General features: G+C 42.2%; 1 protein-coding gene across 1 annotated transcript in view; it reads right to left on the bottom strand.

Annotated features, from left to right (window-relative positions):
• Positions 1-11,931, bottom strand: part of LOC131236831 (succinate--CoA ligase [ADP-forming] subunit alpha, mitochondrial-like) — a 39,105-nt gene extending 27,174 nt beyond the window's left edge. The window contains exon 1 of the mRNA XM_058234303.1: positions 11,540-11,931. Coding sequence (XP_058090286.1) covers positions 11,540-11,758 — 219 coding nt within the window. The 5' untranslated portion in view covers positions 11,759-11,931. The remainder of the gene's footprint in view (positions 1-11,539) is intronic.
• Positions 11,932-12,711: the final 780 nt, after the last annotated feature.

The following is a 12,711-nucleotide window of genomic DNA, read 5'->3' as shown; positions in this document are numbered from 1 at the left end:
TTAATTTTCTAACTATCTACTATCAATGATAGATATATTAGAATGAATGTAATATGAAAATATCTTACATTTAAGTGTTTGCAATTATTTTTGAGGGCCAAAATTCATGCGTAAATAGAATATATATATATATATATTATAAAATGGCACCCCAAATATGTAAAATGCATATTAACATGTTCTACTATGATTAACACATCATATGGCATCATTAAAACAGCAAAAGAATCATTAAAAAATGATTTTTCGAATTTTCAAAAAAAGGGCCGAAATAAATGCGTAAATAGAAAAAAATATAAAAAATATATAAAATGGCACCCCAAATATGTAAAATGCACATTAACATGTTCTACTATGATTAACACATCATATGACATCATTAAAACAGCAAAAGAATCATTAGAAAATGATTTTTTGACTTTTCAAAAAAGGGCCAAAATAAATGCGTAAATAGAAAAAATATATAAAAAATATAAAATGGCACCCCAAATCTGTAAAATGCATATTAACATGTTCTACTATGATTAACACATCATATGGCATCATTAAAACAGCAAAAGAATCATTAAAAAATGATTTTTCGAATTTTCGAAAAAAGGGCCAAAATAAATGCGTAAATAGAAAAAAATATATAAAATATATAAAATGGCACCCCAAATCTGTAACATGCACATTAACATGTTCTACTATGATTAACACATCATATGGCATCATTAAAACAGCAAAAGAATCATTAAAAATGATTTTTCGAATTTTCAAAAAAGGGGCCGAAATAAATGCGTAAATAGAAAAAAATATATAAAAAATATAAAATGGTACCCCAAATATGTAAAATGCATATTAACATGTTCTACTATGATTAACACATCATATGGCATCATTAAAACAGCTAAAGAATCATTAAAAATGATTTTTCGAATTTTCAAAAAAGGGCCAAAATAAATGCGTAAATAGAAAAAAATATAAAAAATATATAAAATGGCACCCCAAATCTGTAAAATGCACATTAACATGTTCTAATATGATTAACACATCATATGACATTATTAAAACAGCAAAAGAATAATTAAAAAATGATTTTTCGAATTTTCAAAAAAAGGGCCAAAATAAATGCGTAAATAGAAAAAAATATTAAAAAAATATAAAATGGCACCCCAAATCTGTAAAATGCACATTAACATGTTCTATTATGATTAACACATCAAATAGCATGATTAAAACAGCAAAACAACCATTAAAAATTGATTTTTCGAATTTTAAAAAAAAGGGCCACAATTCATGCGTAAATAGAAAAAAATATTAAAAAATTATTAAATGGCACCCCAAATCTGTAAAATGCACATTAACATGTTCTATTATGATTAACACATCATATGACATGATTAAAACAGCAAAACATATTAAAAAAAGTATAAATACCTATTTTTGACAAATTTTTGAAAAATGGCCCACCGAGCTTTGATTCCAAAAAATTTGTAATATAATGTGTTTTTATCTCAAATACCTAGCCAAGGTTGGTCGAAATTAGTAGTAGAAGGAGTGAGAAACAGTTTGGAAGCAAGAGGTTTCAAAAAACAGCAAAAACAGAGCTAAAAATGAAAAAAGAAAAAAGTTACTGTTACAGGCCCGTTAGGGGCCGTTACGTTACACGCCGTAACGGGCCCGTATCGGCCGATACGGGTACAAAATCGGGTATCGGCCGATACGGCCGATACGTAACCGATTTGGCATACCTTGACTGGCCCATCGTCAACATCTGGGAAAGAGCTTCAGAAATCAAGAGGAAGAGCAAGGGCGATAGACGATCACCCTGACGCAAGCCCCTCGAGCTGGAGAAGAATCCCTTAGGGACACCGTTGAGGAGAACCGAGAAATGGGGAGATTCGACGCCGGCCTTCATCCACATTCTCCATTTCTAACCAAAACCAAAACCAGAGAGCATGTAGAAAAGAAATTCCCAGTCCACATGGTCGTAGGCCTTTTCGATGTCCAACTTGCAAAAAACTGATTTAGTCCCAGAAGTATGACAGTTGTGGAGGATTTCGTTGGCAATAAGCGCTGCATCCACGATCTGTCGACCCTTAATGAAAGCATTTTGATGCTTGGATATCAGCTTATCCATCACTGAGGCAAGCCTAATGGATAGAATTTTAGCCAGAATTTTATACAGGCTGCCAATTAAGCTAATGGGTCTAGATTCAGAGAAAGAGTTAGCCCCGAACACTTTAGGAATGAGAGCGATGAAGGACGATCCTATACCCTTAGCGAGTTTTCCGCTGGAGTGAAATTCATTAAGGAACTGAACCACGTCCGATTGAACGGTAACCCAAAAGGAGTGGAAGAAACTCATGGGAAAGCCATCAGGCCCAGGGGATTTGTCCCCATCCATAGCATCTATGGCAACTTTGATCTCGTCGAGAGAGAAGGGGGATTCCAGCCGATCAGCTTCAGACGAAGGAAGAGGATGGAAATGTATCCCGTCTATCCTAGGCCTAGACCAGCCTTCAGAAGAAAGGAGAGATCCAAAATGAGACACCGCAGCTTCCGAGATATCATCCTTGTCATCAATCTGCCTACCGTCCACAGAAATGCTATGAATAGCCTTAGCCCGGGCTCGCATATTGGCGAGGCTGTGGAAATACTTAGAATTCTTATCGCCCGTAGCTATCCACTTGGATCTCAATTTAACCCTCCAAGGATCTGGAAGAAAGGGACTGGATGATCTAGATACGTTTGGCAAGGGCCTCCAGAGGGATATCATGGCCATCAAAACCATTATCGAACATTTGCAGCTCAGAAAATAATGCCTCAGTGTCACGGTTTCTTTTCTTAAAATGATCACAGTTCCAAGCTTTTAATTTTTCCTTTAGCAAACGAAGCTTACACATAAGTCGGTGCCCAGCAAAACCGTCAACCTGAAAAGAGACCCACCAATCAACAACTTGTTGTTTGAATCCTTCGATGTTCAGCCAAGCGGGGTTGAATTTGAAAGGTTTGGGACCCCAATCATCGATAATGATTGAGAGGAGGATGGGGCAGTGATCAGAGGTCGATCTGGGAAGAGCGATTTGAGTCATCGACGGGAATTCCTCGATCCAGTCAGTAGATAGGAGGAATCTGTCTAAACGTGTCTGAGTGGGGGATCTACGGCCATCGGACCAAGTATATATGGCACCAGAAAGAGGAAGGTCCACAAGCTCTTGAGCTTGAATCCATTCAAAAAATAGTTGCATGGCGAGAGAGGATCTCCTAGAGCGAGAATGTTCCTCGGCATATCGGATGACGTTGAAATCACCCGCATAACAGCAAGGAGCTGAGAAAGACTATCTGATAGCAGTCAACTCATCCCAAAATGAGGGTCTTAGAGAGTCATCATTGGGACCATAAACGGAAATGAGAATGCAGCGAAAGGAAGAACACTTATCTTGGAGAACGATTGCTTTAGAGTAAACTCCAGACAATGAGTACTGAAGATCCCACCTCGAGGATTTCCACGCTATAAGGATCCCCCCCTGAAGATCCACATGCGTCCAGAGTGACAAAGTTTGCATCCTGAGCTCCCCATAACGTATTCAGAAGACTGGAAGAGAAGACCGGAACTTTAGTTTCTTGTAAATAGATAACATCCGAATTCTTTCTAGCAATGGACCGTTTAATGAGGCTCCGCTTCTGCTTGGAGCCAAACCCTCGAACATTCCAAGAGAGAACAATCATTGGAGAGCCAAGCTACCCCGAGTACCCTTCCTCCCACATCTTGCCGAAGACGCGGAGGATATTGTCGGCGAAGATTGAAGTCTGAGGAGCACCCTGTTAGAAGGAGAGCGAGCCACTTGTTTAACAGGAGTCTTAGGCAGCGGCAGGGGTCTTCCCCTGTGCTCAATGAATTGGAAAAGGGCCGTGTAATCTTCGATCCTGTTACCGAAGGATAGACCCAGCGAACGCCCCACATTCCCCACAGCATCTCTAATCCATTTTTTATCTTGGATTTTCTTGTAAGTTTCCTCTTTGCTTTTGCCCTCCATACAAGCCATGGGATCGTTGCCCTGATGGTGAATGGGAAGATCTGAACACATCTGAAGCGGTTCTGCAGCAATTACATCTGTAGTCCCGTCATGGAACAGCATAAGGGGGCCAAGGTCCGCCCAGTCTTTGGAAGCAGAGTTGATGGGAGATGAGGGGATTGATGAAGCAAACCTGGAGTCGATGGGATTATCTGACATATAATATCCTGAAATATCATCAGACAAAGTGGAAATGGGAGGAGGGTGGGGTAGGGGACCAGGAAGGGCATGTAGGGACAAATCGAAGGAGAGAAGACCGTCGGGCCTATTGGGTATGGAGTGCGGGTGTGAGGCAGGGAAAAGATTGGGGTTGATCGGGATAGGATCGGATACCTTCAATGAGCCCCATTTACCAAGGTAGAGATGGGAATGGGATGAATACAGACCCGATTCGAGAGACCCGACATTAAGGAGAGACGTCAATTTGGGATATGACGCTCGCTCTTCGATCTGGGCATCCTTGTCGCCGTTGAGAGGTCGATCAGGCGACACGCGTCGCGATCCTGATGTGGAAGTCTCGTCGCAATTAATGTTGCACGTTCGACGAAGTAGGGAGAAGCCACGTGTCGACACCGGAGTTGCCTAAGGAGATAGGGGGTCCACTGGCCGAGGAGATAAATCAGGCTTGTGTGTACGTGTCAAGATATGGACTGCATCGGATCTCTTTGCGCCAGAGTCACCGATATTTGCTGACAGACGATGACCAGGAGAAGAGGAGGGGGAGCCACGCGTCCTCTGATAAGCCCGGACGCCGACTTCGTGTATTGTGCTGGCAGAAGGTCTGACAGGCGCGTGTTCCGATGGTCCGCTAGAGAATGCAGCAGGTGCTCCTTTCCCACTTGCTGATTGGAAGTGCAACAATGGTTGCGCCCTCGATTCCTTTGCCCTCCATACATATCCCCATCTGGGTTGCATGGATTGAGGGGATTCTTTCTACACCAGAAGCGAAATGGTCCAGTTATCAACCTTCACCTGCAGATGAGTCGGGAGAGAATAACCTTTATTTCGTCTAATCCTCGCCCTAATGACCCCAAGTTTCGTCCCAAGCTGAGTCTTGGGATCGATTTCGAGGAGGAAACCTAGACAAGAAGCCGCTTTGATGAGGAACTCATCATACCAGCATTCCATAAGGATATCCCAGATGAGGATCCAAATATTTTCTTTCCCAAAAATAGAAAATTCTTCCCAGGACATGATTTTTTTTATTGGACCCTCATTATGCAACCAGTCAGCCATTGTTAGAATATCAGGGTTAAGGCCGGGGCACACCCTTACCCATAAAGCATCGTGGCTCAGAGGCTTGAAGTCGGAGGAGCCGAGTTGGCATCCAGTGCAATCTTTAATCCAGTTCTTCACGTTCGGTATAGTCACGTCAACTTCATTGATGATAACCACCGATTTAGCCAACTCCGCTCTGTTCTTCTCAAAGATGACCTGGTCTACAACGATCGTGTGGTCCGAGGGATCGTTGGCGTGATCGGAACAAGTAGGGCTACATTGATCTTTAGGAGGCTCTTCCGACTCTGTAGAGTGCAAGACGGTACCCTTAGGACCGTTGAGAAGGGCGTCACAGAACGAGACTCCTTCGGGGCGAGATGAAGGGCAGGTAACCATGCGAGTAGTCTGATGCTCCAGCAGAGCAGTCGTAGGGAGGGAGGAGCGTTTCTGAGAGTTGTTGGCAGTTAGAGATTCTGGGCCATATCGTGCCCTCTGGACGAGCAATTTTTTGCCATCGTAGCTAACTCCGTGTAACATTCTCACCGCCCTTGCCAGTTCTACTTCGCTGCCCATGCGAATTAGAGCAAATCCGCGATAGGCACCCGATTCCCTATCACGCAGCATGATAACATCCATAACAGCTCCCGCATGCCCAAAAATCCTCTCCAGATTGAGGGGAAACCACCCATGGGGATAGCCTTTCACAAATAAGGTGGGGTATGAAGAGTATTTCCTACGACCATCACCCGCCAGTTTTCTGATCCTGTTCCTGGATTGGACAACACTCCAATCCTTTTCACCGATGCACCCGATCGATTCTTCCATTTTCCGTTTGCCTTTATCGATATCCATAATCCTATCAGAGAAAGACTGAGCTGATCAGGACATGCGAAAAGTAGGAGATCGTTCATGGATTTCATTCCTTCCAGTTGATGATTGTTTCTACTAGCCAGGTTTGAAGAAAAATGTTGGAATGGTCGTTTGGCAGTGTCAAGCGCATTAGCTAGGCAAGGGTAGCAAGCAGATACCAATCTATATTCCACAATCAATGCATATGCCCAATAAGAAGACATCAACACATTTTCTTTTAAGATTTACCCAAGACCCAACCACATTATGACTCTCTTTTTTCTGAAGAGTAACGAAGATTTTATTAAAAGGCCCGTAAACAAAAGCCAAATGGGAAAAGAAAACAAAGAGAGGAACCCTTAGAATTTACAACCCAAAAAGAGAGAAGATCACAATCAGCCATATCTTTCGATAGGGAAGCCCAATCTATCACTTCCACCTTAACCATGCCCACCACCATTTCCTCCGAGACTGGTCTATTCCAAAAACGCTGACTATTTCTATCTCCCAAATAACTCACCACGAGTCCGGAAGAACAAGATGCCAATTTTCCTTGAATTTCTATCCCACCTTCATCCATGTCAGGCCCATAAAAAGTTCCCCCACGTTGCATGGCATGACCCAAGGCATGTTGAATAAAGTGAGAAAGTTCACTCAAACCTTGAAAGTAAAGGGGGAATGGATAAACAGGTGGCCGAACAGACTCCGCCACTTGCATGCATAAGGAACAAATATTGGGGATGATCATAGACCTTTTTTAGAAATTACCTATCATAAAGACCTTTTACCTACCCACTAGCCAAGTGAAGGCGACGACCTTAGGAGGGGCGTAATAGAACCTGAAATGGAAAGCATGATCCTTGCCATTGTCCAACCCACTCATCCAGACCAACCTATAGAAGAACCTAACTGATAACTGGCACAAACTGTGAGCGCACCACACCATCGAGTCTTTCCCTCCGATTGGAGTTTAGGCGGCCTGCAACCAACCCAATAACCTAATGAAATCCCAGCTCCATATCCAACAAGTCCCATCCATATCTTTGTGGTACCGGAAGAAGAGAAACAATCAGCCACTTTTACTTCTCTGGTTGGCGCCAAAAGAGCCAGCCTTGGAAAGTCTTGTTACAATGCTATATCGTCACACCATATGTCCTCCCAAAATCTGATTCTTGATCCATCTCCTATCGTGAAAGAGACGCCTCTCTAAACTTCGACATCAGCGAGACTATCGTTTTGCAAGTGTTAGAAGCCCCATAGAGAGGGCTCTTTCACTTTCCATCCCCCATACTAAAGACCATACTTGCAATAATCTCTCACTAAAAACTCCCTTCTTCAGTACCAAAACGCCACAACCATTTGCCTAAAAGGACAAGGTGCATACTACATAATTCCCTTAAGCCTGTCCCGCTCCAATGAACCATCTCACAAACCTCCTCCCATTTTATGAAGATGGAAATTGTGATCTTCTTCAGACCCCCTCCATATAAAATCCATCTTTCTAACCTTTCCAGCACAAATTGCGGGTACTTGAATAGAGACATGAAGTATAGCAGCATATTGGAGAAAGCAACTTTGATTAGAGTTAGACGGCCTTCCAAAAAAGATAGCGACTTTTTCATTTTGCTAGATTTCTCTCTATTTTATCAATCAACTTGTCCCACAGGTGCTTAGCTAGCTTCCCAATGCATGAGAGCCCTAAATATGTGGAGGGGAGAGATCCGGCCTTGCATCCAAACACCATGGCCAATCTTGAGACCTCTTCTTCATACCCAGCATTTTGCTTTTTCTGATGTTGACCTTCAGACCTGATACCAACTCAAAACATAACTACTTTTCATAAGTTGTCCACCTTAACTAGATCAGCATCACAAAATATAATATTATCATCTGCAAAATGGATATCAGAGATTCGTTCTCCCTTTTTTCGCCACCTTGAACCCACTTATGAGGTTTGCCTCTTGGCCTTCAGTTGTCATTCGGCTGACAACTTCTGTTGTGATCAAGAAGAGATAGGGAGATAGCGGGTCCCCTTGCCTTAGAATGCTTGATGCCTTGAAGCAGCCTTTCGAAGATCCATTCACGAGGATGGAAAAAAAAAAAAAAAAAATGCCAAGTTGATGCACACCTAAATCTATTTCCTCCATTTGGTCCCACACCCCATCCTATCTATCAAATAATTGAGGAAGTCCAACTCTATCTATGTTTTGGTCGATAGGTTTTCTAAAATGACCTATTTCATCCCTTGTACAACGACATCAAACACATTATACATCATTAATGTTTTCTTCAAGGAGGAGGTTCATTTACATGGGGTTTCTCAGACAGTTGTATCTAATTATGATGTTAAGTTGACAAAATACTTCTAGCAAACCATATTGTCCAAGATGGAAACTAAATTAAAGTTCTCAAGGCCTGTCATCCACAAACAAATGGATAGAACAATATTGTCAACCGCAATCATGGGAATCTTCTTCGATCCTTGGTTAGCGGATCGTATTAGTTCATAGGACCTCATGTTGTCTCGCGCAAAGTTTTCTTACAATATTTTCCATAAATTTCACTACAAAACTTTCTCGTTATGAGATTGTGACTGGCATTAGACCTTGACAGCATATCAATTTAATTTTGCCTTCTTTTTATAATTAAACTGAGCCAAGACACCAAGGCTTGTTGCTCAACATATTAGGAGATACGTGAGGAAGTTAGGTGGAAGATATCCATATTAATGAAAATAACAAGGGGCATGCAGATGTTCAACGATGCTTTGCAGAGTTTAAGGAAATGGGGTCACGGTGCCCTCAAGCCTAGGTGATTTCCAACAAGAATACACGCCAAACTTCACTCGAGAAAGCCAGGTCCTTATTGTGTTCTAAAGAAGCTAGGTGATAATATGTGCTTGATCGAGCTTCCACCCAATACAAAGATCAGCCATATTTTCAATGTGGAAGACCTTACATCTTACCTTAGAAAGCATGAAGACAGGAGTAAAGAAGAATGGGCTATCTAGATACCGAAAGTGCCATGCCAATTTGAATAAGTTATAGAAGATGTGTTGGACGATCAAATAGTTTTGAGACGTCAAAGAAAAAGAAAAAAAAAATCGCATCAAACAGCACATGGATTTCCATTGATAAATTTCGAATGCATCAACCTAGAGCTCTATGAGGAGTATACTGCCAAAAACTTAATAAATCCAAGGTCTTTCAAGCCAAGGGAATTGATGCAATCGCACCCCATCCTACATGTGCACATTCCACAAGTTTGTAGAAAAGACCCATATTAGATCCCAAAATAGTCATACGTGTAGCAAGAGTCCTCATTTAACCAATTGCTTACATGCATATATACATGCAAGGCTATGGATACTATATAGCCCTCTTTGTTACATGCATGGTCTAGAGTCCTAGTAAATTTAGATATTCCATTATTTATTCCTTTTCTATTTTACATATTGTAATTAAAATAGTATATGCATATGTTCTAGTGAGAAGAGATAAGCTTAGAAGAGATTTTCTTTAGCAAGGTGGAAAGTGTGAAGGAAATTTTCATCTGTTAAATTGGAGGGAGGCGTGTTACCCTGTCTCCGAGGGGGCTTTGGCATGATGGCATCAGATATCTGGACATGGTTAATTCTGCTCTATTGGGGAAGTATGTGTGGTGCTTTGGGGTGGAGGAGAATAGTCTATGGAAGTTCAATGTAGCTGCCAAGTAGGGTTCTTCTTCCATGGGCTGGTGGATTAAAGAATCCTCCCCCTACAGTGCCTCCTTTCTTTGGAAATTTATTGCTCATCTCAAGAGCAAAATCTTTGCCGAAATGAATTTTGCAATTGGGAATGGTTCTAAAGTCAGATTTTGGGAGCATGTCCAGTGTGGGGATTCCTCTCTCCGAGAGTCCTTTTCCTCTCTGGCTAATCTCTGCCCTGTGAGTCCATGACGGATATCTCCATGATTAGTTTTTTCTCTAGCCAGGGTAACAGGGGGGACTGGGCTCCTCCATGTCATTGGAATTTTTATGATTCTGAGCTCGATGACTTCTTGTGTTTGTTTTTCGCCTAAAGGGGATCCAGCCCTCTCCTAGAATGAAGGATTCTCTGGTTTGGCATAGTAGCAAGTCTAGCTCTTTCTCGGTGTGTTCACTATACTCACTGTTATCTGAAGCGGTCTCTGATGGCACCATCTTCTTCACTTGTCATGTCTAGTCCTATGGGGCCCTTTCAAAAGTTGTTGTGTTTGCTTGGCTCATGAGCAAAAACAGGATTCTTACCATCGACAACCTCTAAAAGCATGTGATGATCCTACCAAACATGCGCTTCCTTTACCTTAGCAATGAGGAATTGGTGGACCATCTCCCCATTCATTGCTCCTTCTCCTAGGTGCTCTAGTCCAAGATCATGTGTTATGTCACTGGATGTTACCAGGTTCAATCGAGCTCATGTTCTGGTCTTGGCATGCTTGTGGGGGTGGGGCACTTGGATCCACAAGATGGAGAGTGGCCCTTTTGCCAATCTTATGGTCAATATGGGGAGAAAGAAATAAGCATTGTTTCCACAACAATAGGGCCCCTATTGCTGGGGTTTTTAATCAGATCATCTTGCATTTAAAGAATTAGATGCGCTAATGGTTGCTTTGTGAGTGTGCCCTAGGGCTGCTTTTGGTTTTTTCTTTTCTGTTTCATGTTTGTTCTTTTGGTTCTTTTTTCTTTCTTGGGCCCTTCAGCCCTAATAATATTCATCGTCTTTCAAAAAAAAAAAGTAAGTGTATGGTCTACAAATACCACTCTATAGCCATACTTACAAGACAGATTAATGTTAGTTTTCTAAATATAATTGCTAAGGTTTTCTTCCCACTGTAGCAGTATCTTGGGAGGGGGGAGTTCACTCATTGAGAACAGTTCTAGACTAGTCGACTCTTAAACAATCTGTCCACAGTTTTGATTCCTTAATATTCTATTGTGTGTGAATGTTTCTGTTCCAAATTGAAGTAGTTTCTGCTGCTAATCTGACATTCTCATGCGCAAAAACGATTAGTACAAAAAACCAACACCCAGATCCGTGAGCTAAACCCATCAAACTCAAAGAAAAATCCATTAAAGGCAGATCGAACGCAAACATCTCAGTAGTCAATCTAAACACCAAATTTTCCAAAAGCGGAAAATATCCATATTGTATATCCATAAGTAGATTAAAACTCATCAAAGACACACACAAAAAAAAAAGGGAAGAGTGACCGATGAGTTGAAAGCATTTCATGCTATATTCTCAGTTCCACTTGCAACAATCTACAAAGCAAATTTCCGAAAAATAAAGAGACCCACATCATAGATGCATGAATAGATCAAAACCCAACAATCTAGATCAAAAAACAAGGGGGGAAAAGGAATTAGAAGAAGAGTCGATGGTTATCCGTACCATTTTAGTGCCGTATTCAATGGCTTGCTCGGTATGGAAGGTGCCATTCTTCCCGGTGATGCCTTGGCAGATAATTCTGGTGTTCTTGTCGACGAAAACAGCTGGCGATGGCTGGGATGCAGCGGCTGCGAATTGGCGAGATGGCTGAGAAGAGAGAGAAAGGAGAGAACGCAGATTCGAAGATATGGGGCCCAGGATTTTTGTAGCTTGCCGAGCCATGTTTGTGAGAGAGAGAGAGGTTCCTTTTGCTTGGCTGTTGAAGATTTTGGTTCGTTTGTATTTACTTCTTCTCCCTCAATTCGTCTTCAGCACCCGGAAATGGAAGAGGAAAAGGGTACAGAATGATAGATTCTTCCTAACCGGACTCGGGCGACTGGTCCTGGGATGGGATGTTCAAGGGGACGCGGATTGCGTACTACCCCCGCCCGTCTCTAGCCCCGGACGGGCAGTTCTGTGGGCGGGCCCACCGTGATGTATCTGTTTATCCAAGCCGTCCATCCCTTTTCTCAAATAATTTTAAGCCATAAAAAAAATGAGTCAGATCCAGCGTTCAAGTGGACCACACCAACTAAATGCAAGAGTCATGTGTGATGTGATCATTTGAGCGTTGGATCTTACTGTGAACTTAAAATGATTTGAGAAAGATGATGGACGGCTTGGATAAACAGATACGGTGGGCCCGCCCGCCCAAGAATTGCCCATTCGGGGCCAGAGACGGGGCAGGAGGCAATCCGCGTCCGGTCAAGGGGCGTGCCCACCGTGATGTATGGGTCTTATCCACACCGTCCTTTCATTTTTTTGGGTATCATTTTACTATATAAATATAAAAATGAGGCAGTTTCGAGGCTAAGTAGACTACACAATGGGGATTAAACCATTACTGTTGAAAACTTCTTGGGGGCCACAGAAGCTCTGGATGGAGCTGTTATTTGTGTTTTCTCTTCAGCCAGGTCTGTAACTTCATTAATAGGTTGGATGGAAAATAAACATCACGATGGGCCCTAGAAAAATTTCAACGGTGACAATCATTATCACCACTGCTTCCTGTGGTGTGGTCCACTTAAGCCTTGGATCTGCCTCAGTCTTGGGATCATACCTTAAAATGATACGAAAAAGTGGATGGACGGTGTGGATAAGACCCATACATCACGATGGACAGTCAAAGCTCCTGC

Source organism: Magnolia sinica, chromosome 2 (genome assembly GCF_029962835.1).
Source record: "Magnolia sinica isolate HGM2019 chromosome 2, MsV1, whole genome shotgun sequence".
Lineage (NCBI taxonomy): Eukaryota > Viridiplantae > Streptophyta > Magnoliopsida > Magnoliales > Magnoliaceae > Magnolia > Magnolia sinica.
The sequence above is the reverse complement of the archived record's forward strand: the minus strand, read 5'-3'. Positions and strand labels throughout refer to the sequence as shown.